General features: G+C 41.3%; 1 protein-coding gene across 9 annotated transcripts; it reads left to right on the top strand.

The window, feature by feature from the left end:
• The first annotated feature begins 95 nt into the window (after positions 1-95).
• KLHL22 (kelch like family member 22) lies at positions 96-25,385 on the top strand. 9 transcript variants are annotated; one of them, XM_039504635.1, is made up of 9 exons: positions 96-312; positions 3,587-3,730; positions 5,592-5,652; positions 7,395-7,674; positions 10,002-10,167; positions 11,491-12,209; positions 15,027-15,219; positions 17,086-17,319; positions 18,188-19,277. In XM_039504635.1, exons 4-9 carry the CDS (start codon positions 7,448-7,450, stop codon positions 18,563-18,565), a joined length of 1,917 nt encoding a protein of 638 aa, XP_039360569.1. In that variant the 5' UTR covers positions 96-312; positions 3,587-3,730; positions 5,592-5,652; positions 7,395-7,447; the 3' UTR covers positions 18,566-19,277. The 9 variants fall into 9 exon arrangements, 7 of the variants coding, with proteins under 7 accessions (XP_039360569.1, XP_039360570.1, XP_039360571.1 ...); XM_039504636.1 differs by having other exon boundaries at positions 5,592-5,656; XM_039504637.1 differs by lacking the exon at positions 5,592-5,652.

The raw sequence follows: 25,385 nt of genomic DNA, 5'->3' as shown, positions 1-25,385 counted from the left end.
CGTTCTTCCCCCGATGCAGGTTGGGAAACGTAGTCTCGGGCCCCCCGCTGCATGGTGGGAAATGTAGTCCTGTGTGTGGGCCAGGCTCAGAGGTAGCCGGGCTCCGGGCAGTGCGGTCCCGGCTGCTCAGCAGCTCTAGGCCCGGCCCCAGTGCGGCCTTGGTCCCGCAGTGAGGCAGCCCCATCCGAGGCCTTGGGAGCTGAGCGATGCGCAGTTTTCTAGGAGATTTTTATTTTGTCTTCAATCCCTCAAGGGCAAGAGAGGCTCGGGCCTTAGCCCTGCCAGCGACTCCACGGAGCTCCCGTCCTGCAGGTATGCAGAGCTCCGTTCACTTCAGCGGGGCTTCACACAGATGTCAGGGTTTGCCCAGACAGAGCAGCCTGCACGAACGAGGCCTTGGTCAAGTCCATCTATTAAATATTTTCTTTCCCAAAAGCCAGAGTGAAGCTGTGCACGGCATTATCATGTCCTGCCACTTCGCTGCTGGCCTCCTAAATGGCTTCAGAATTAAAGCCTTCATTTACAAAAATAATAATAGGAGACTATTCTGTTTGACAATTTTGTATCTATGATAGGCCCCTGTGCTTAACTAAGCACATGAGTAGTGTCACCAAATTCACTAGAACTTAGGGTGACCAGATAGCAAGTGTGAAAAATCAGGACTGGGGTGGGAGGTAATAGGACCCCCTATAAAAAAAAAGCCCCAAATATCGGGACTGTCCCTATAAAATAAGGACATCTGGTTACCCTACTAGAACTACACACATGCTTAAAGTTAAGCACAGGATCAGGTCTTTAGTTCCAAGTAACATCACCTCTTACTCATCTCCTTACATTTAGCATATGTATAAGTGCTTGCAGAACCAGAGCTTATGATTCCTATAACTACTAGATTAGAGGGGAACATATTTCTTTTTTTGTTTGTTTACTTTGTGCATTAGACAGAACTACATATTTGCCCCCCTTACTTAATAGATCAATAGGGCCACCCTGAAGAGGGCACATCATGAAGAATGGGAAAAGTCAGAGGAATAAAGTAATAAATCTAGTAAAGGCATCAGGAGCAGGCAAAATGGAGCAGAGGTTTACTATATGAGGCAAGATTATGGAGGACTTCATGTAGATGAGGAAAAAATTTAATAGGATGTTGTAAGAGACAGGTAGCTAATGAAAAGATTAAAGAAACACTGATGGAGTGATGGGATGGGAAGTTTACTTTGGGCAGCCTCATTTTTTAACAGACTACAGGAGGAAGAGGTGAAAGACATGGAAGCCAGACAAGCCAGTCACAGAAATTAAGGCTAGATGGAGACAGACCAGGTGCCCCTCAGAAAGATTTAAAGAGAAGGAAATTCTTCAGGTTAATTGAAATTATTTTCTTCATATGACTTTTACATCTAGAATTAATTTAAATGGAAAACTGAAAATGGAAGCATAAGGAAAGAACCAAAGGATGACCTAACAATTAAGAAACAGTCCTATGGAGCAGCACTCAGTGGTATTTCTATAGTTCAAGTTCCACATACTTTTCATAGTAAAAATCTAATTATGCAAGTTCCAGTTGATTCAAACAGAATCAGGATGAAATTTAGAGCCAATTTAAAGTGTAGTGAGCAATCATCCCAGTCTCAGTAGACCCACTGTACTCTGGACCAAGGTACAATGGCAAATATTCTGAGACAAGCAGCCATGCATGTTGCACTTGTGATAATGTGGCAAGTATGGGCCCCTGCATAGTACAAAGGGGAAGTAATACAAAGCTTTCAGAGCTGTAGCTGCAGGAAACAGCTTGTTAATATGTTTGAAATTATAATACACAGAAAGATGTGGAAAAGGAAATGAAAATACATTCCCTGGCAGGCAAGTTAGAGGTACAGAGGTAGTGAGATTTCTCTGACTCAAATAAGACACTGTAGAATTAATCTCTGAGGCAGTAAAGTGGAACATGCACCTCGGAGCATATTTGATAAGGGAAATGTCAACCAAATTGTTCTCACTTTGCTGGTCATAAACTTAGCAACAGCAGCACATTTAGGAGTAAGACACATGTGCATAGGACCAGTCACTGTAGTGTCTCGGGCTTGAGAAATTTCAGACAGTGAGATAAACATTAATACAAGTAATGAGAGAGTCACAAAAAAAAAAAAGGTGAAACTGGTTAGCATACCTTTGTGAGACTGTGAATATTACTCCTTTCTCTGCTGAGTGCAGCACTGGAGTGGCCCAATTCAGGCATGTAGGTGGGATGTTCTAGTCCAGCAGCAGCTGTGGTTTCTCAGGGGGAGAGAAGGGGCAGAGCAAGGCTGTGTGCTTATGGGCTTGGCTACACTGGAGAGACTCTTTATGAGGAATTTAGAATCATAGAATTATAGGTAAGGGGTGAGGTTTTCCCAGGAGACTAAGGGAGTTGTGCCTAACTCGATATGGTGCTGTAAAAGGAAGGAAGATAATGAAAGTGTTCAAAGGACATAAGTAGTAGCATTTTGAGCAGACTGGACATGGGAGGCCAGACAGGAGATGATTACAATAATTAAGACTAGACAGAGTCGATAGACCCTGGTGTCATGGAAGGCAGCGTGGGCAGTGGGGTACAAGTTAGGTGACTGCCAAGCCAATGGTTCTCAACCAGGGGTATGTGTATTCCTGGGGGTACACAGAGGTCTTCCAGGGGGTACATCAACTCATCTAGATATTTGTCTAGTTTTACAACAGCCTACATAAAAAGTCAGTACAAACTAAAATTTCATACAGACAGAATGAGAAAGTAAGCAATTTTTGTATTTTTATGTCTAATTTTATAAGCAAATAGTTTTTAACTGAGGTGAAATGTGGGGGTACGCAAGACAAATCAGACTCCTGAAAGGGGTACAGTAGTCTGGAAAGGTTGAGAACCACTGTGCCAACTAGCGTGATTAAGCAATGTGTTTACACAAACAAGCAATTAATTAACTTTCAGAGTAAATTGTATGATATGTATTAACTGGCAAGTTAGTATGCTTTAATAATTGCATTGTGTGTACCAAGGTCATTTTAATCAATGCGCACAAACTAAAATTAGTGTGTAGTAAATCTCCCATATAGAGAAGCCCTTAGAGATGTAGATCACCTCAGTCTCAATAAATCCACTCCTTTAATTGCACATCAGTGCACGGTGGTGGATTTTCTGAAATAAGCAGCCACGCATATCATTCATCTGTGAAAATATGGTGGACCTGGTCACTTGTAGAACACAGGGAGAAGTTATGAAAGCTGTGGATGGAGGACAACAGCATGCTAATATGTTTACAATGAAAATACTCTGAAAAATATAGATCAGTAAGATAAAATACATTACACAGCTGCCAAGTTATTGTTTGTCAGAGCCAAGGGACTGATAGTTTTGTAGTAGGAAGATTTCTGTGACTCACTGCACCGTTTTTCTCCCTTTACAAATAAGTTACCGGTAATAAATGTCTTCTGGAGGAAAATAAGTGGGTTATGGTGCATGTAGGTGCGCTTACACTGCATCATGCTTGATTTTGGAGATGTCATTCAAATTTCTCTCTTTTGCTGGCCATTGACCTATTAGCATTGGCATCACTTTTAGGACTGAGTGCATTTTTGGATGGAACTGTGTCACTGCATTAACCAGGGCAAATGTGCCAGACGCCTGTCCGAAAGACACGAGAGATGTCCAGATAGATCTACAAGCAGGCAGATGCAGACACAGCCAGCCGGAGAAAGGCAATTGGTGAGGGCCCCTTTAAGAAGGGCTTGTGGGCGTAGCCCTCTGTTCAGTCACGTGGGAAGGGCGCTCTGGCTTGACCCTATGGTTGTGCGAAGATGAACCCGGAAGAAGGCGGCGGGGCAGGCGCGAAGCTGGGGTCGCCGCTGCCGGTAGGTGACCGCAGGGCTGTGTCCAGGCGGGCGCCCTCCGCCCTCCCCGGGGTTTCCAGGCGGGATTCGGAGGGGGGGGGTAGCTACTGACAACTACCAGAGCTGCCGCCCTGCCCCCACCGGTAGGGAGACACCCCTCCCCGAGGCGCCCTGGCGCCTGCCCCCCCCGCGGTGTGCTGCCCCCCGACACCGAGGGAGGCTTCGTGCCCGTGTGGCGGCCCCCGGCGCTGTTCAACAAGGGCGTGACTGACTCACAAGCCTGCCGTCCCGTACACGGAATCCCCCCCCCCCCCCTGATATTTTAGCCCCACGTCTTCTGGTGCTTCCCCACTCCCGCTGCTGCCCTCCTCGCCCTTTGCCGGACAAGGGGCTGCCGCGGAGAGCCCCCTTGGTGTGTTCTGTGGCGAGGAGGAGAGACCTGAATAACTGGTGTGCAGCTGTACATGTGATGCATCCGTGTCAGCCCCGTTCTGCTGGCGTGTAACACAGCTGCTTATTTTCCTAGAGTCGAGACGGTCGGGAATGAGTAGTGCCCAGAGCGTTGGTGGGAGCCAACAGCAGTACTGGTTCGGTCTAGTCTTGCCTGTGGGAACAAGGATCAAATACATGACCACTTAAAGCCATTTCTATTATTTACATTAGTGATTCTGAGAACCTTTTTAACTAACCGTTGGAAACATAAAGTCTTCTGCAGTGCTGTTCCCACAGCTTTAGAAGTACCGTTACAACCACAAATAGGATAAAGGCATAGGGGTTAAAGGTGAATGAACAATCAGTGTTGTCTTTCAGGTGCCATGAAAAGCAAAGCTACGGTATACAGCAGGGAATCTCATTGAAAAGTCAAATCTCAGTCCCATCTCTACCTCTATTGGTAGAGCAGAGACTGGATTCCATTGTTCTAAATGCAAAGAAGATTCTTTAGTCAGACCGCTGACCACATGCTGTTCTTATTTAGAGTTTCTAGCTCCAAAACTAATGTAGCTAGTGGTCTACTGTAGTTTCATCACTAAGTCCTGACAAAGCAGTCATGGAATAGGGTTGTTAACTATGCTATCCTGTGTTATCTAGACTGTATACCTTGGGATTCAGATGGTGTTTTCAGTCCCACATGAGCAATAATTTTAACAACTAGAAGGGATAGTTTGGGAGTAAAACTGGAAGTTGACTTTATCTGTCTTTCTTGCCTGACCTGAGAACAGACATGAATTGATTAGTTTGGAACCCACGTTGATTTCTGGGAAACTATCATTCAGTCTTGTGTAACCTGGAATATCCTTTTTATAATTAGGAATCTGTGGGTTGATATTAGGAAGTGGACATTAGGAGTGACATTAGGAAACTGGAACTGCTTTGTTATTGGAAGGAGTAGGCACTTTGTTACAGGAAAGCTCCATTTCTTCTGACCCATAAAAGATAGTACAGAGCCTGTAATAGATCTTTGGGGCCTGGAATTACTTTGGGAAGGAAGATAATGTTTTATAACAGATGCAATTGATATCAGTGGTGCCAGGGAATCCACATATGACAGTAAAACCATTAGATCATGGGTTCTTAACTTTTTTATGGGTGGACCACAACTTAAATGTCTCCTGGACACCCCTCTCTCATTCACAATTATATGATATCTTTGTGGCAAATACAGCAATTACTTAAATGGAAAAGGGATATTGAGAAAGCATTTATGTATTTTTATCTGTCTTAATCTGATTTAACAGTTGGAAACACAGGGGAGAGCAAGCAACGTTTGACCAGACCTGCACACCAACAAAATATTCAGTGGGTCAGAATTTGAAAGCGATTGCATTAAATTAGCTACTGTTTAAAAACCTGCACAGCCTCACTGAATCTTTAGAGTTCTTTCTAAATTAAACTTTTCCCTGTATCATTCTTTCGTCTTTTTTTATGAAAGCTATTGGTATAAAAACAAGCACTTTGTTTTTAACAGAGTTCAGCAGCTGCTGCTGTCTCTGAGAATCTTCTCCATGTGACATCCTAAGTAGATGCTGTGAAAATTATAATGTTCTAAACAAGAGGCGAGCATGATCTGTAAGGAGGAATAAATAGCAGAAACAGTTGAACTCTTAAAGATACACTGAGGCCTTATGAAAAAAGCTTTGGAAACACTTTTTTGCTTATTTAGCATTTTTCTGTATTTATAATTACATTATTATGCATTAATGCCCAGTGTGTGGCCTATAAGGTAGTGCTTGAGAACACAGTACAAACTATCGTATAGTAATTTTATAATTTGGGAAAGATCACACGAGAGAGAAATATTGGGCAAGTATCTCAGTAAAACTGCCACTGTTAAGAAATTCATACTTTTAAGGTAACTCCGTAATGGTGTTTCTCTCTGAGAAACGTTTTGTGAACTATTGCAATAATATATTGCTGTTCACATATATATATTCAGAAAGGGAAACGTTGCATAGTAATGTAAACACTAGTAAATTCAGTGAGAGTTTTGCCATTAACTTCAGTGGAACCAAGATTTTTCCCATGATCTATAGCAGTGGTTTTGAAACTTGTTTTTCGCAGACCACTTGAAAATTGCTGCAGGTCTTGGTGGACCACTTAATGATCTTTCCAAATGTTGTTTGTACCGTTAGCTAACTATTGTAAAGCGCTTTGGATAATAGCAAGATATATAAAACCTTAATAATAATTAAGGTCTCTCTCCTGCCACAGGAGCCACAGAGCTGAGGCTGGGAAGGAGGGCCATCTCTCCTTGGCAGCTGCAGCCCTGGAGCTGGGGAAAGTCATCTTCTTCTCTGGCCGCTGCAGCCCTGCACATCCCAATTTGCAGCTTTCACATTTTCTCAGCATAATTTTGCAGTAAATACTATATAGTAAAATGTAGAGCTGTGAGAGTAAATGTAGTTTAGACAATATTGTATCATGGAGATTTCTCCCTTTTAAATGTTCCACTGATTCTAGAGACTGGGAATTGTTCAGAAGTTCAATTCTTCCTGAAAGTTGTTTTTATATTCCCACTTTGGTAATCTTCTAGAAAAACAGCGCCAGTTTCGACAGCAAAAGCATGCTGTCACAGCACTGAACATTCATCGCCAAAGTTGTAAAAGGCCAATACAGACTCCAGTCGCCTTAGTTCCTTCCTTTCCTCGATTAGCCGTGCGTGTAGGGACCTTAGCCCCGGGCCAAGAAGGGGCATTTGTGGAAATGTGCTCAGCTAATGTAAAAAGGCAAAAACAAGAAAAAATACAACAAAACAAGCCCTTTGATGTACCCTGGTAAACTAAAGATGGGGACTCAATTTGTAGCTTCTATTACAGCAAAGGTCTCTAAGAACCCTGTGCAGCTGGGAATTTGGTAAATGAAAGCAACATTTTGCACCAAACTCTGCTCTTGGTGTAAATCCAAAATAATCTCATTGAGGCAGAGCCATGTTTTAAGGTCTCTCGATTGTACTTAAGGGTTGGTGTGTTTTGCTGACTGATAAGAGTTAAAATGCTGTTAATTAGCAAACACAAACGTTTGCTATTTTTGTTGTCTCACAGAATTCATCTTGCTATAACTGGTGGCTGTGAGGTACTGAGCATTTCTGCTTGTGATGGCAGAGGATCAGGAGCTGACTCAGCCATGCAAGACTCCCTTGGAGCCCTCCCTCCAGCAGTGCACCAGCAACACTTACCGCAGTGCAGAGCACTCCCAGTCCTTACTCAGTGGCCTGGTAGCTCTCCGAGATAGTGGCATCCTATTTGATGTAGTCCTGGTAGTGGAAGGGAAACCTATCGAAGCTCATCGGATACTCCTAGCTGCATCATGTGACTATTTCAGGTGAGTCCAGTGTCACTGTGAATCTGTAACCAACATCTTTCTCAATATGTCTCAAATCGTCATTAAAAAAAAAAGAGAGAGAGAGAGAATCTGAATTGTGGCTGGACTTCCATCTTTCTTCCCCTTGGACTCCCCGTCCTTTCCCAAGTTGTACTATGTTGCATGTGGCATACCATGGTTTATTCAGAACACTTTAATGCCTGCCCATTGCAGTCTGGAGGCTGACCCATGGAGGAATGAAAGAAATAGAAATTCAGCCATATCTTGGAGTGTTCTTATCCTTGTGCATTTAAAAGCAGACCCTTAAGATGAATTGAATGCATTTAAAATATTTAATTTGTTTCTGTTCATTTTTCTTTTGTATGACTTTAAAAATAAAGCTAATCTTGCATTATTCCACATTTAGTTTTGCTTCCAGGTGCCTCCATTTAACTCAGAACCCATAGTAATTGGAGGACATAGTGGTGCCTGTTTTATATGTGCCCCATTCGTTAGAAGTACGACACAGTGCATTCTACAGAGCTGTTAAAGTTCTATTGGCACCAACAAGATTTGGCCTATTACAGTAATTTCATAATACATAGCAAGTTATAAAACATGTTGTGGGAAGTAATGGTCCTAAGTGCTGTGTATGTAACTTGGGAGGGGCGATCCAACTCCTGATGTAGTCAATGGGGGACTTTCTGTTGATTTTAAGGGGAGTTGCAGCAGCCCTTAGTCACTAAAAATTAAAAATACTGAAAGTCACGTCTCGCATCATAGATTTAATGTCCCGCAACTTTTCAGTTCCAAAACCACATTAGTTCTAGTGAGTGGCATCCAAAAGTGGGACAAGCCATTCTTTTTAACCAGCCTTATTTGGAATAATACCACACTGATCCAAAACACACACTCCCAGATTTCAGCTCTGAGCACGTTTAGAGCAAATTGGTTTCTTTGCATTCCTGATGGTGCACTTGAAGATTCTGTCTACTTCAAACAACTCCTACTTCTTCAACCCACAAAGCCTGATGTAACAGCCATCATCTTTCTAGACAAGGATTGCATGGGACTTCCTTAGGACCCCATCGACACTGCTTTGGGGTAGGTTGCAGTTGAATGATGTGAAACATTCCTTTCCCTTCCTAACAGCTAAGGGTATGTCTACACTGCATAGTGTACCTGTGTCCAGCCATCCATGCCTGTGGAGCTGTGCTTGTCAAGTTTGCTTATGAGAGTGCACATTGCAATGCTATGAATGCCCCATGCCTTGTCCACCCGGTCACTGCATTGACAGATTTCGGATGTTCTGATTTCTGGAAGTTGGGGTTGCTTATGGTGCATGGGAGGTGAGTAGGAGCTTGGGAATTAGAAAGGCCAGAGCACACAGGCCCCAGGAATTGTGGGATAGCATTGATGGACTATCTCAATATGAACCTAGCCACATGAACTCTTAGCTGCCTCTTTGCCACAAAGAGGGAGGGCAGAGATTTGTGGTACAGTGAGATGAGCTTATACCTGTATCCCTGGATGAGACATCAGACGCATGTGCTGAGAGCATATAGGCACATGCCTGAGGGCTTTGTGTGGATGGTAGGGGGAATTGGGCTTAAACATGTTTCAGAGTCTGTCAGGCCTGCAATGTAGACATTTAATGGGTTCACCTTCGAACTGAGTGCATTCACTTCTCTATCACCCCAGCATTTTCTGGAAGAGAACACAGTGGCATCTGAATCAATGGGTCTTTTGTAGCAATAAAGCACTGTCGCTAGGCTAGCACACTTCAGTGGCTATTTTAAACTTCTTTAAAAACTAGGGCTTATAACATGAACACTAAAATCTTTAAAGAGAATGATCCCAGTGGGGGATGCAGGAGTCTTTATGCCTTCTTGTTTGCTTTTACTTTATTTATTTATTTATTTATTTATTTTAATTCTTTCAATGAGGGAGTGTTTTATGGTTTACAGGGCTCCCAGTGCTTAATGGGGAAGCAATTTATAGGTTAAACTAATGCAAGGATGCACAGGGAGAGTATGTGTACAGATAAGCACTGGTTAACCCAACCTTAACTATGCCTTCTGGATTTTCAGAGCCAGCTAGCTGGTGTCTCTTCACTGCATTCTGAAAAGGCTGTGCTCTGGGTTTCCAGTTCCAAAACTGTATAGCCCAGCATATTTCCTGGAGTACTGGATTTGGGGAAAGGCATAGAGGCTTTGCAAAGCTATCTGTCCAGTTATCCGTCTGACTGAGTGTTTTGGATGTCCCCAGAACAATATGGCTAAGCTGGATTGAACTGTACATAGCTTTGGTACATCTCCAGTGTAGCGTGTACCTTTTTCTTTCTACAGAGGAATGTTTGCTGGTGGTCTAAGAGAGATGGAACAGGAAGAGATTCGTATTCATGGAATCTCCTTCAATGCTATGTGTAAAATCCTAAACTTCATATACACCTCTGAACTGGAACTCAGCCTGAACAACGTGCAAGAAACGCTAACTGCCGCCTGCCAACTTCAGGTGAGGGATTGGGAGATGGAGCAAGAAGACACAGGGAAGAATGGGACCAATAAGGAATGGGGACACTCTGGGGAATAAATAGGAGAGGTTGAAGAGGTGAACAAACACAATAGAGGAGGAGTAAAGGGGCAGGGGCTTTTCTGTCTACATATATGGATTTGACTACAACTTTTTTCTGAATGCGCTAAACTGTGGAGTAAGGACTTGTCTACACTTGTAGTGGTGCAGCTGCAGCACTTAGTGAAGACACTACTCCATCCGCCCTCCCATTGACATAGCACTGCCTACACCGGGGGTTAGGTATGATGCTCAGACGTGTGGATTTTGCATGCTCCTGAGTGACGTAGTTATACCAACGTAAGTTTGTAGTGTAGACCAGGGCTTTGTAAGTAGCTAGAGATGTGTATAAACTGGGTTTGGATGGATAGATGGATGTGTTGTTTATGTAAGTAGTTTTATGTTTTTATTTATAATTTTTCACCATTTTCTCCAGTGTGTGACTCTTTTATAGTGGTTGACTTACCCAGTGTGCTCAGTAACCCCTTTCCTGCTTAGTGACTCCTCAAGGGAGATTCTGTTAAGAGTTCCTACATTATGATCTACATTAAAGAACCTGGCTTCCTTCTTCTGAAACTGTTTTGGTGCTGCAGCCTCTCAGGCTCTCTTCTGCAGTATAAAGGCTGATTCACAGACCCACTATGGGTGGAACTGTGATCCCAGTTGCTACAATTATAGTGGCTCTTGTTTTGCCATCAAGACAGTTTTTGCTTCTTTTATTTCCCACACTATACATGCTGTGGTATTAGATTACTTACTCGCTAGACATTTACTCTGTTAGGCTTTGTGGAGTCAACAGAAGTTTGTCATGTATAGTAAAGAACTTTCCTGCTATCTCCTGGTGTCCAGAAGCAATGTCATACTGTACTCAGTAAACTACGTAAAATACATTAGCTTTCCTTGCAAAAGGTTTCCTCTGCATTTGAATGATACAGCCCAATTACTATCCTGTTGTGCCTTTTGCACACTGCTTAATCTGTCTGGAAACAGAAGAACTATATTCTGTTCATCTACAAACCCACATTGGATCATATCCACGTCATCTTTGGTGAAAGCCATGGTCAACAGTACTCAATCTGTCAGTTTTTATTTCCAGCCAGTACTGATAACAGTCAGAGACCACTGTCAGCCTTCTTGGTGACAGGTGTTCCCTGCAATTTATTACAACTTCCTCAGCTTGGGTCTTCCATACTCTTATGAATCTGGTCTCTCCAATGTAAGACAATTTTTTTTACTGAAGTAAACAATCTGCTTTGTCTCTTGTAGATTCCAGAAGTCATTAAGTTCTGTTGTGATTTTCTCATGTCCTGGGTGGATGAAGAGAACATCCTGGATGTATACAAATTAGCTGACCTCTTTGACTTGAATCAGTTGAGTGAGCAGCTGGACTCCTACATTCTCAAGAACTTTGTAGCTTTCTCAAAGACAGAGATATACCGCCAGCTGCCCCTGGAGAAGGTCTACTCCCTACTGAGCAGCAACCTCTTGGAGGTCAACTGTGAGAATGAGGTTTATGAAGGGGCGCTTCTGTACCATTATACCCTAGAACAGGTAGAGACAGATCAGGTCTCACTGATGGAGCCTCCTAAGCTACTGGAAACAGTCCGCTTCCCCCTGATGGAGCTCCAGATCCTGCAAAGGCTCCATGACAAATTAAGCCCATGTCCATTAAGAGAGACTGTAGCCGATGCACTAATGTACCACAAGAATGAATGTCTTCAGCCCATGCTTCAAAGCTCACAGACGCAGGTGAGGTCAGAGTTCCACTGTGTAGTGGGCTTTGGAGGGATGCACTCTACTCCATCCACAGCCCTCAGTGACCAAGCCAAGTACTTGAACCCCCTATTGGGAGAGTGGAGGCACTTTACTGCTGCATTAGCCCCCAGAATGTCCAACCAAGGAATCGCTGTTTTCAACAACTTTGTATACTTGATTGGGGGAGATAACAACGTACGAGGTTTTCGAGCAGAGTCCAGGTGTTGGAGGTAAGAGGAGACTACTTCTACCACCATTATTTTTTACCAGCCAATTACCATTCCCTGAGTCGGGCAGTCACTTTTGTAGTGCACATGATAGCTGGCCAGAAAAGTTGGGAATTGTACTGAGACCTCATTGAAAGAAACTACAAGGACTAAGGAAGACCAACCTGATTGTAAAGGGGGAAGCTTTCTGTTTGTGCATGCTTCATTTGCTAATCAACCACAAGGGGGAAAGCAAATGTAGCAACGTTACACGACAGCTCTGAGTTGTAAAATATTCTTGAGTTTTGAGCATGGGACTGGGAGCCAGGAACTCCTGTGTGCTGATCTTGCCTCTGACACAAACTCCCTCTGTTACCTCGGTTGATTTTTTTTTAACTTCTCTCATCTGTAAAATGGGGATAATATTTACCACCCTATAGGGTCGTTATGAGGCCTAATTAGGTTACTGGTTGTATAGCACTTTGAAGTCAGATGTGCTACTGTATACAAGTATTAAGTCTTGTGTGTTTGCCTGAATAAGGCAGGAATGAAAGCTCGTTAACTGTTTCTGAAGAGATAACTCTTCCTCCCTTCTTAGACAGAGGGGAAATGTCAGAATGATGGTCTGCTGCAGTGAATTAGGATGATCAAAAATTCAAAGTTGTAGTATATGCAAATCGGATATAAAAGGGAAGTGATTTAAGGAGCACAGCTATGAAACACTTCAAACACAATTGTACCATTGGTTGATTATTTTGAATTGGTGTGTAATGCCATTAATGAGCATCCTGCTACTTCCCAAGATTGAATCACAACTAAATAATGATGTAAAAAAAGAAAGTCTTAAATTTTAAGTTAGAAAATTACAGTTGAGCCTGGTAACAGGGTTTTTTTTTTAAGTTCCATTGAGATCAGGCTTTTTTCTAGATTTTAATGCCCATTACGTGGTTAAACAGGTGTATTACAAGCCCTGTGTCTGACAACACCCTTTTGTCTGCAAACTTGTGATTTTTTTTTAATAGGTTTTAGTCCAGTTGTTCTTATGTTTGTCACATGCAAGATGAATTTAAGTTCCTGTGATTGCATTCAGGCTGCTCCTATAATTAAGATTTCCATATTTTATCTGGAATTGATATTTAGGGATGAAAGCTAACGTTGAAAAGGTTGAAGTACCTGTGATGGGTTGTCATCCCCCCGGGGTGCAGTCTTGAAGCCCTTGGAACCTCTGTGCCCCCTAACAATTTAACTAGGTTGGCCTTTCTGACATTGCTCTGCTGATATGCAGCCAGCCTCTCCAGGGACTGTTATCACCAACACAATTTCCACACACCCAGCTGAGTTACCTGAATACCTAAGCTACTCAAGGATCAATTATATAAGGACCAGCCAATTTCCCAGCTCCCCAGCCTTTCACTCCTACTGGAGTATAAACCCAGAATTATACTGTCTTGCACTGCACGGGGATCTGTATAGTACAAGCTCATTAATAGACTTCACCCTTGCTGTGGGGAAGATATGCAACAAGCCTGTGTTAACCAAGCTGAGATTTTCCCAAACACTTCACTCAGAAACCCACTGGTTACAATAAATAATAAAACAAGTTTATTACCTACAGAAAGGTAGATTTTAAGTTATAACAAACAGATCAAAGCTGGTTACCTAGGAAATTAAACAAAAACACAAACTAAGCTCAATATACTAGATAGGATTTGAATCAGCAATATACAAGTAGTCCATCAAGTTGCCATACACAAGCTAGAAATCCCTTTAACCTGGGACCAGTACTTCTCCCATTTCAGTCTTTGTTCGTCAGGTGTGCTCTTGTGGAGGGAGTGAGACCCTGAAGTGATGTCACTCCCTATCTTTTATAGCCTTTCCATATGGTAGGAACTCTTTGTTCCAAGCCAAGTTCCCATCTCAGTTTGTGGAAAAATACAGGTACCAAAATGGAGTTCATTATGATGTGGTTTGGTCATATGCCCTTGCATGCCTTGCTGAGTCATAGCAGCCCTTATCCGTAGGCTGTCTGAAGCATTTTTGGGGAGGATCACCAGGTACGGGATAAGCTTCTCTCAAAGCCTATTGTTTTCTTAACTGACCATTATCTTGAATAGGCCCTTCACAATCAGCTGTCTAGATTGGAAGCATCTTTCCTAGTGGGTGTCACCCAGGTGTAACCACATTTGAAATACAGATGCATAGTCAATATTCATAACTCCAGTTACAAAAATGATACATGACTACAAATAGGATAATCGTATTCAGCAAATCGTAACCTTTCCAATGAGACCTCACATGACACATTCAGTACAAGGTGCATCATAATTATGTCATAATTACCTTATATTCGTACCACTATGAGGAATATGAGGTGCAGAGTGTCCAACCTTCTTACCAGCAGATACCTGAACAAATCGAAGCTCCAAATGTTCATGCCCTTCCTGGCCTCTCAAATTCCCAGATACAATCTTTGTGCTATTATTAGCCAATTTTTACATTGTGGAATGATTGCAACCTAGCAAGGTTGATGGTATGTAGACTGGCAGTGGTGCAAAGGATACTGGAAACAGTAGACTTGTACAACATGATTATATTTGCTAATGCGTTCTCCTTCGAAACAGAATAAAAACTTAGCTGATAAATATATTTTGATATGAATGGCCAAATTTCACTCTAGTGAATTGCACCTACTTACAGAGAAGCTGAATTTGGGCCAAAGAGAAGGCAGTGGTCTAGATCTATGTGGTACTAACCCATGTTCCAGCAATGACAGTGTCCATGTCTCAGTACTCTGTGGTGGATTTGTGTTGGTAACCCAGTTTGGTCATGTTCCTTTGCAAGGTATGACCCACGACACAACAAATGGTTCCAGATCCAGTCCCTGCAGCAAGAGCATGCTGACCTCTGTGTCTGTGTTGTGGACAAATATATATATGCTGTCGCAGGGCGAGACTATCATGAAGACCTAAGGGAGGTAGAGAGGTATGATCCAAAAACCAACACGTGGGAATACATGGCACCGCTGAGGAAGGAGGTAAGGAATGCACATGCCAGGAAATGCTAATAAGCTCCCTTAGTATTTGCCTTTATCTTTCCTAAATGCTTTTTGCTGCTTTTCTCAAGCATACCTCTCAATCTGCAAAAATTCTGGTGGCTGTCAGTCGCCTTTGTGTATGGGACAAAAAATTGTAAGAAGGATGCTTAAAATATCACTGGATCTGCTTCTTTGTCATGGGTATGTTCTCTCTAACTGATATAAAATGCTAGGCCTTAAAAATTAAAATCAGATTGAGACATTAATTTTGCATTTCCACACGATCAAGGTAAATGTCCTATGTGCATGACAGAGGTTAGTTTGGGTGTAATATTGAGCCAGTATACCTCTTTGTGAGAATGGTTGAGAGGTATGTTCTGAAGTGGTAGCTTCATAGAAGTTGGAAGTTTGTATTATACTTTTCAAAGAAAAGTAGTTCCTAAATAATGTAGGTGCTGATCCGGAGAGGTACTGAGCACCTGCAAGTCCCATCAGTTTTAGTCAGAGTTGCAAGGTGCTCTGTATGTCTCAGGATCAAGCCCAAAACTGGTATGGGCAGAGAGGGGAAAAAATCCCTAAGTGTATGAGTACCAGGGACAATGTACTTATGACCTCCCATTGAAATTAGGTGCTCGTCTTCCTGTTTTTCTTACTAGTTTCCTCCTGTAAATGTTAACTTTATTATTGTTTACAAAAAAAATTAACATTTAATTTCATGCTGGTGAAAGGTGCCTGATTCATAGCCTTGGAGAATGAAGACCTCTGTTTATTCCCAGACTGGATACAGCTTGGGCAGCAGTAGTGCAAGCTTCCCCCTGTCTCAGCCCTGATATGAAGGGACCACCTGTAGGGTGATAGGGTAAGTCAGTCTCTATGGCCCATTCAGTCCTTGGCCACTGTTCTGAGACTGCACGCAAGGGTGGCAGTGGTGGAGGTTTATGTGATGTGACCATCAAACAAGGGGGCCGGTGGTGGAGGTTTATGTGATGTGGCCATCAGCTCTCGGTGAACTACATTGAGACCACTGTGCTCTTTTGAGATAAGACACTGAACAGCCGCTTACATAGTATTTATCCTTTTAAGTTTTCTAATTAACCACCCAAGAAGTGCTGTTTTTAGGTCTCTAAGAGACTGCCACAAAACAAGGAGGACATAAATTAAAACTTCATGCAAAAATTCTTGATGACCATTTTGGCTAGGAAAGAGAAGTAAAATTCTAATTCACCTTTTCAAGAATTATGCTGAATCCTACTATAACTTAAGTTTTGTAGCAGGTTAACAATACAAAATAAAACCACTTTACAATGCTTCTTATCAAGTCACTTTACAAACACGTAAGTAGTATTCCCATTTTACAGATGGGGAATGGAGGCACTGAGAGGTGAAATGACTTGCCTGAGGTCACAAATAACAAATCAGTTTGGGAATAGAACCCAGGTCTTATGACTTGCTCAAGTTTATCCACTAGGGTATTCTGCCTTTCTGATACAGAAGTTTTAACAATGTTAAGACTTAATTTCCACACAGGGCTTCAAAAAAGGCAAGGGAAGAAAGCAATGGTATTGATGAGGTGCTAATTCAGGAGCAATAAGAAACATGAAGGCACTGCAGTTGTAGAGGAATCAGAGAAATTCTACTTAATTTCAGTTCAAGGACTGATCCGCACACCTATGGAATAATAGCGTACACAGAATCCTTCCAAATGTTAGCATCTAAGTAATCAGAGGAAGACACCATCTCTGATGTCATGTATTGCCAGGAGATTTATATTCCTTACTTACTGTGCTTGAAGATGGAGGAAACACAAAAAATGAAACCTGTCATTTCCCTCTTTGCCTTTTTTTTTTTTTTTTTGTGATGGTATAGGTGTATGCACATGCTGGAGCAGCACTGGATGGAAAGATGTATATTACATGTGGGAGGAGAGGAGATGATTATTTGAAGGAACTACACTGTTATGATCCAGGGACTGATCACTGGGACAGCTTAGCTGATGGTCCAGTCAGACGTGCCTGGCATGGGATGGCTGCACTCCTGGGAAAGCTGTACGTGATTGGAGGTAGCAACAATGACTCTGGCTATAGGAGAGATGTTCACCAGGTGAGATGATGTAATGGCTATTTCCTGCCTGGACACGTGACACTCGCATTGTGTCATCATACCTTCCTCCCATTGAGCATAAACACACAACTACCAGCCCCATACTAACTACTGGGCTGCCTCTCCTCCATCTGACTGACAAACATTGCAGTGCTTTACTTACTACTCCCACCCCTGCATGCATTCTGTCTAACTCCACCAACATTAAAACCCTTAATCCTTTTGGCTTCTTGTAATTTAAAAAAAAATCAGTGATGGGTAGTGGACATCCAACTGAGCAGTGCCTTGGCAATAGCAACTAAGTGCTCTAGGTATTTTCCAGCAAAGCAAATCTAAATTCTGTAGTACTCTGGTGTGGCAGACCAGAAACTCTGCAGCAGTTTCATTAAAACTAAAAGAGTTGTTATATTTTTAAACGAATTACATGAAATTAAGTCAATTATCATCCAATAGTTTTGATTTTAATTCAGTTTATTTTACACTATCCCCCACACTTTCATTTTTTGATATATCAGGTGCTTTGGTGCTAGCAATGCGTAACTGTTTCAGAGACTGTGTCTTGAGGAAGGTGGAGGTGTTAGCACTTGATTGTGAGCAATTGAGTTTTAGCATTTGTGGTGGCATAGAATTGTGAGAAACACATTTGTTAGATATTTCTACTAAAATGAATCAGTAGTGGGAAAAGCTAGCAATGTTGGGATTTATCTTTGACATTTACACATAATACTCACTGTGTCATAATATTGTGCAACTATGTAATAATATTGTACACTATGGCAGACACCCATTACATGTAGACATTTTTAATGTTTTTTTTTTTTAAAGGAATAAGTTGCCTTGCGTCTTTTATTTCTTTATATTCTTACAGGTTGCCTGCTATAACACAAGTACTGATCAATGGACAAATGTATGCCCTGTACTTGCAGGGCATGGAGAGCCAGGTATTGCTGTCTTAGCCAATAGAATCTATGTCTTGGGGGGCAGATCCCACAATCGAGGGATCCGGATGAACTATGTCCATATTTATGAAGCTGAGAGAGACTGCTGGGAGGAAGGTCCCCAGTTGGAGGATGATATTTCTGGGATGGCTGCCTGTGTTCTCACTCTGCCTAGGGCTATTCTAATGGACACAGAGAGGTGGACTCCAGAATGGAACCCAGACCGACTACAGCCTCTCCCAGACTTTGCCTCTGAGGTTATGAGTGTGTCAGACTGGGAGGAATTTGACAATTCAAGTGAAGATTAAGGACCTGAGGATTTTTTTTTCAGGGAGGGAAGGAAATTAAGGCTTGGGGAAATTGTTTAGAAACTTTTTAATGTCTTTAGTATAACATACACTGAATCAATATTTAAACATTTGGAAACTTAAATGTTCTGTACAAAAGGCCTTCTGCGTTCTCTCTATTTGCCACAAAGCAGCAGTGTGAAAGCAACCAAAAAACTTTCTTTTTTTCAATTAAAAGGCAGTTTTGTCCTTTGAAGGGGCCTCTTCTTAACCCACAGCATGGACAAAAGAAGCACAAAAGATCTAGCTTGGCTAGCTCCTTTGCTTCAGACTTTCAGCATGAAATCACTTCCTTGTTCCTCTGTAATGATCCTGCCAGCATAAAACCTAATGGCCAGGAAGATACAACCTAGTGTCTGCCCCCTGTGTCAGTTGTCAGTTCGCTGTATAGGTCACGCAGTGAGAGTGAGTGAGTGCTGTAGCAGCGACAGCAGCAAGAACATTGGTTCGAACCCTCCTGTCATCTGGGCATGCAGCCATCCTCATAACAGCTTAGAAACTGTGATCTGACTCCCGCTCCTGAATTACTATACTGCAGGCTTTGTCAACAAGGTGGGAGACTTCTAGAAAAATGATCTTTGTACTGGTTATGGTAATCTCTTTAATCAGATGAACTTTTACAGATACCATTTGTTCACAAATGAAATAATAAATCCTTGTGGGAACTTATTATTATTATTATTATTATTTTATTATTATTATTTGGTTATTGTTTTTTCCCCACCAGAATGTGGCAATCTAAAACTTGGAGGGCCAAATTCATTGCTTTATTAAGGTCAGTGAAGTTACACCAGTAACTACTTTGACCCAGTTATGTTGTTGTTTTTATCTTCACTTACATGCTTAGAAAGTGAAAAAGAGCTGAGATTGTTTTGCAATGGCATAAGGGGAAAAAACCTCAACTAAGGTCTACACTGCCACTTTCAGCGATAAAGCTTTAGTCGTTTGGGGGTGTGAAAAAACACAACCCTGAGCAACAAAAGTTCTAGCACTGAAAAGTGCAAGTATAGACAGTGCTTTAAGTGGCTCCTGGCGATTAAAGCTACCACCCCTCATTCAGGGTGGTTTTTTTTATCCAGGAGGGGTCTCCACTGGCAATAAAGTGTGACTACACTGCCCGTGTCACGGTGCTGCCGCAGACGCACTGTAACATGGGCAGTGTAGACATACCCTAAAGAGATTGAAAATCACCCTGGCCCAAGGACCCGGATTTGCTAGATTAGTGCCAGGAAAGCAATGGTAGACCACCAGAGCAAGAAACAAATATTGCATAACAAAGCATTCCTTTATTTATTGGCAGTTTGTAAAATCATTTACTTCTGATTTAACAGCTTTCTTGAAGTTAAATTATTAATTTAACAGCTGCTACAGAAACCAATGCTTTGACATACAAAAACTTTGTAATCCCTGCTTTCGAATAGGCATATAGTAACCAATTCTATCAGTTAATTAGCTATCAGGTGTTAAAATAATACCCGAGCTAAAGTGAAAGGAGGGGAAGGGGCAGAATCAAAGTGACAATTGGAAGGAGGTGATCTTAGTCAAATATGCCATCACATAGAGGCTTTGGAGATTGAACATAGAACTGGCACTATAAAGAACAAGAGAATTTCCACTGGCTTCAACTTCAAGTAGGGAACCTTTGTAAGGGAAACTGATGACTTGTAAAATAGATCTAGAAGATTCCACATTGGTAAACAGGATTTCTAGAAACGATTAAGGAGGCCCCCATGCAATTCTTTCAATACACTAATCAACTTTCTGGATCAGAGCAGTATTTTCAGCTCTACTTGTTTTAAACTGAGACTCCTTGATCTCCTGGACCTAAGCCAGCTCAGTGGCCCTGTCTGCAACCTGAAATGGGAGCACTATCCAGCTAAGCACATGAAGCAAGAGGGCTATGGAGGAAGACCCAGGAAAACCATACAGATGGGGCCCCTTCAGAAAAGGCACTTTCAGGAGATAACCCACACACACACACACACTCACGCTCTCTCTCTCTTAAAATAAGGCACACTTCAATATTGAAGATTAATGGCTCTTTATTCTGTGTCTAGAAAGCTACTTTGAATAAATGAGGGGATTAAGTTAAATGTGGATCTTTTGTTTGTTGTATTGCCTGCTGTGCACCAAGTGCTGTATTTTAATTGGTTTGCTGCAGTATCTCTTTATAGAATTCTACTCTTAAAGTTCAGACCTAATGTAAAGTAAGGTGATAAGTTTTGAAAATCTCTCTGTTCAATGGAGAAGCATTATTACCAGTGGCATCCTAATTACATGTATTTTTAAGTGATATTATTGTCATCTTTTGTGATAGAAAGGGGTTAATGATTCTTTGTGCTGCTTGTGGAGGCATGTTTTCTTTTCGTGTATGTACCAGTAGAGGGCATTGCATACAATTGCAAATAAGCAGGCCTTCAGGCTAATTCTTGGATTTCACAGAAGAGGTCAAGGTGAGACAATAATATACTAGGTTCCAAATGAATGTTCCTCAACTGGGCTAAAGAAGCAGCTGGTAAAAAGTTCTGATTTTAGATGTTGCCAGGTGACTTCAGCTTTCATGTGCATAAGTAAACTTATTAGATATTGTGATGGTATTATTTATTTAGTATTAAGGACTGACAACATGCTTGGCATTGTCCATGATAATTCCTTTTTGAGCTGTGCATAGTGTGTCTGATCCAAAGTAATACTGTGAGACCCATCTTATCTGGGTACGTTTTGCATTAGTAGGTAACAGAAGTTTAATGTACTTTCACCCAAGCTACTCAGTCAGGAGTGGTTTACTTTAGTTATAAGTGCATCTTTCCAAATGAATGTGTTCATAATTAAATCTCAGTTTCAAAGTCAGAAGGCTATCTAATAGAGAACGTGAAAAGTCCTTTGTAGCTTTGGTTTACTGGAAATAATGCATCTTTCACAGAAAAACTGCAGAAGAGGACAGATTGATTGATATTCTCAGTCATGACTGATGTTTCCTATCAAGAACAATTTTTCAGGAACTGCATGGGAACCCTGCCTTTAAAAGCCCTTGCCTCTTCCTATGGGAAAGCATGCACTAGTAAGGATTCTGTTGTATTTTAGGTTGACCCTGTTTTCGGTGATTAAATTTGATTCCTCTGATTTCCTGAATATGCCAGCCTTGTATCTTAGAGCAAAAAGGAAGTGCATTCATAATTACACCTAGTTCTGTTGGACAGTTGGTATAGCACAAGAAATATCCAGAAATGGGGAAATTATAAAAATGGTTCTGACTAATAGAAGTATTGCATTATACTTTTATCAGCATCAAGTGATTAAAAACATACAAGCTTATCTCACTGATGCATTACAACGCTTAGCAGAATCATAATTGGGTTACTTGATTGGTTGTCTATATGTATCTGGCCCAGTAATTAAGTTCTGTAGATAGAACTTCCATTTGGAATCCCAATGTAATTTTCTGCTTATTTTTAAGGATGTCTCAAAATATCAGGAAATCCATCATTGCCACAATAATCATAATAGTAACTAGAGCAGTGGTTCCCAAACTTTAACAACCTGTGAACCCCTTTCACTAAAATGGTGTGTCTTGTGAACCCCCTGCTAAAATTAATATTTCCAGGGAGTTTCTCCTTTACCTGAGTATAAATTATAAAAGCATGATCTTAGAAATATAAAATTTGTTTTTATGACATGCTTATTGCACACTATTTATCATTATTTATTTATCATTCCAGTATTTTTATTACATTATGAAAATGGCAACACTCTTCCAAGATTTCACTTTCGTAGTTTGTATCACTTTGAATAAGTCTATTATAAGACAAGGCTCCTATGTTTCATCAAGGAGTATCAAAGGTGAAACAGCATGAAGGTATTTAAGAAGCCAACTCAAATTGTTCCTCCTATACAAGCATTCAGGTCTTGAACAATCCAGGCAAACAACGCATGTTACAACAAAGCTTAAACTTGTTCTTCATAATAATTTAAAAAACAGTACTAGCTGCCTATTTAATTTTAAAAACAGCAAAAAATATCCATCTCCCTTTCCATTTCTTATGAGTCTTGAAGTTTAAATCTCCTCAGTGTGATAGATACACTTTCTTTGATCTGCTTAGCTCTTGGAAGTCCAGGGGCTCCGTGCTGCTGGCCCCATGCCACCTGGCGTCTCTAGGGACAGCTCTGTTCACCATTAGGGAATTTTTCCCTGAGAACCCACTGTAACATTTCGTGAACCCCTGAACTAAAGCAGTGTGTCATGTCACAAGCTACATGAGCTAAGGACAGAGCTTTGCTTATGCCTATCTCTGCACCATGCTGAAAATACAGAATTGGAGGTGATTGTTCAAGTACTTATGATCCATCACCTAAGAATCTTCTCGGAACCTTTCAAATCCTAGAAAATGTTAATTTATGAGCCCGATCCCACAATGTGGAAAAGCATAGGCTCCTCCAATTGGCTGCAATGGATCTGGCACGGAGAAGCGAAGAGTAGTTCTAGAGTAGGCAGATGTATAAGGAAGGACTCCTACAAGAGAGATTTGAAGGAAGCAGAAGAAGGTACTTGGTGGAGGGGGGAAAAGGAAGTCTGGTTCAGTTGTAGGAAGTAGCATGACAGAAGACACCAACCTCAGAATGGACTAAAGATACACAGGCAGCGGTAAGGTGAGTGTAGGAAGGAAGAGCACAGATGAGGGCAAAGTCAAGATTATATCTGGGCTTGAAGATGACTGCAAGCTCATTTGGTGCAATAAGAGGGAGCTAATGGTAGGATCCAGGAAAGTGAAGAGGTGACTTAGTGAAAGTAGAGTTTTTCTTTGAAAGATTGAGGAAAGGATGGTGAATAGTTTGGATCTTTGATGTTACAGAAGCTGAACTGCCTTTATAACTTCTTTGCTGCTGATTTCATCATCCTGTTGTTCGCATTCCTATAAGACAGAGACTTGATGTTTTTAAAAGATGATTTTGAAATCAAGGAGATGCTGAGCCTGGAGCCTATGGACGCATTTACTGTAAGTATTGTCATGCCGATCAGGCTGCTAAAGCCCAACATTAACATTTCCTGTTACGTTAAAGTAGGTAACATAAATGTTATACAGTACTTTCATTGAAGTCCTAGTTATTTAACACAACCTATGGCCTACAGCAGGGGTCAGCAACCTTTCAGAAGTGGTGTGCCAAGTCTTCATTTATTCACTCTGATTTAAGGTTTTGCGTGCCAGTAATACATTTTAACATTTTTAGAAGGTCTCTTTCTATAAGTCTATAATATATAACTAAACTATTGTTGTCTGTAAAGTAAATAAGGTTTTCAAAATGTTTAAGAAGCTTCATTTAAAATTAAATTAAAATGCAGAGCCCCCTGGACTGGTGGCCAGGACCTGGGCACTGTGAGTGCCACTGAAAATCAGCTCATGTGCCGCCTTCGGCACGCATGCCATAGGTTGCCTACCCCTGGCCTACAGTTTGCATTCGGCTGGATTTGCAGTTAGTGGATTTGTTTACGGAACTATTTTAGATGTTCATACTTGGAAGGGAAGTGGTTGCTGCTGCTTCTGTGTTTGTTTCAGAAGAACTGTTTCCCCATTTTTACCCCCAAAAATCCAACTTTCAAAATTGAACTATCCCTTTTCATTCTCTGAAAACCAAAACTTTAAAAGTTTTAAAACAAAACAAAACAAAAACTCCTCTCCTTTAAACCAAAGTGTTCTGAGTGTTTGCTGCCAAAATGGTGAATTTCACCTCTCTCCCTGCTGACAGGCCTAGACAACAAGTGGTGGTAGGGCTGTAATAATGCATAGAGTTAACTCCCATCTCTATTACCTGACCTGTTTTGTGAGACCTTGAACAAATCATCCGCTCTCTATCTCTCTGTGTGGTGTTCTTTTTCTAAATTAAAAAAAAAATGCTCTAGTTTAGCTACAGCTATTGGACTTGAAGCAGGAGTTATTACAGAGCAGTCCAATGGCCTGTGTTTATGCAGGAGGTCAGACCAGATGAACACAATGGCTTTAAAACCTATTGGCTTTTTAAAACCTCCTTTATATGGAAAGTTGTATTCTCTGGAGCTCATCCAAAGAAACAGGTTAGAAGTTAGTTCAATAATATGCACTACTAAAATTGCAGCATAGTTCAGCATTTGTACGGAGTAAAGATGTTACTACCTAGACCAAAAATTGTTGTTATAAAATACTGTTTCCTGTTGACAGCTTTGTTTCAGTTCCTTTTCTAACCTGGTGGTATCCAAAGAAAACAGGAGCACTCTCTGTATAATGGGCTTGCTAAATTTACTTTCTAGTAAATCAAACCATAACAAAGGGAAAAACATGCAGTAAAAATTTAATAGGAACTCTTCACTGCTGTCTTTCTGTTCCAGGCTATGCCACTAATTTTTTGTGGCCTTGGACAAGTCACTTAAATTCTCTGCCATTTTCTCCATTTGTTTGAATGGGGCTACTAATACTTGCCTACCTTACAGTGATGAAGCTTGATTTATTTGTAAAACAGCTTTCATTTATGGAATTCTTTTTCATCCCAAAATCTCGTAAGTATTGATGTTGTAGGAGTAGTATTTATAGCTACACAAATTACTATATTTAGCATGTGATAGTGTTTAATCCCCAGTTACTTCTAAATTTCAGCTGTAACTACATTGAGAGGACTAAACCCCATCTTCTTCAAATGGTGTAAGGCAATTTTATGAGCTTCTCAATCCAACCTAAACTGTCCGTATATGAATGAAACAAAGATTCTGAATGGACAGATGTGAATTCTTAAACCATTAGGAGCTGAAGCATGA

This window comes from Mauremys reevesii, linkage group 18 (genome assembly GCF_016161935.1).
Source record: "Mauremys reevesii isolate NIE-2019 linkage group 18, ASM1616193v1, whole genome shotgun sequence".
NCBI lineage: Eukaryota > Metazoa > Chordata > Testudines > Geoemydidae > Mauremys > Mauremys reevesii.
This window is presented reverse-complemented; position numbering and strand designations above follow the sequence as displayed.

What these genes read in the sequence shown, in the direction of transcription:
- KLHL22 (XM_039504638.1), top strand. Translation starts at nt 7,448, where the DNA reads ATGGCAGAGGATCAGGAGCTGACTCAGCCATGCAAGACTCCCTTGGAG. An exon ending in GCATCATGTGACTATTTCAG is followed by an intron (nt 7,675 to 10,001) that starts GTGAGTCCAGTG and finishes TTCTTTCTACAG; the next exon opens with AGGAATGTTTGCTGGTGGTC. An exon ending in ATAGGAGAGATGTTCACCAG is followed by an intron (nt 17,320 to 18,187) that starts GTGAGATGATGT and finishes ATATTCTTACAG; the next exon opens with GTTGCCTGCTATAACACAAG.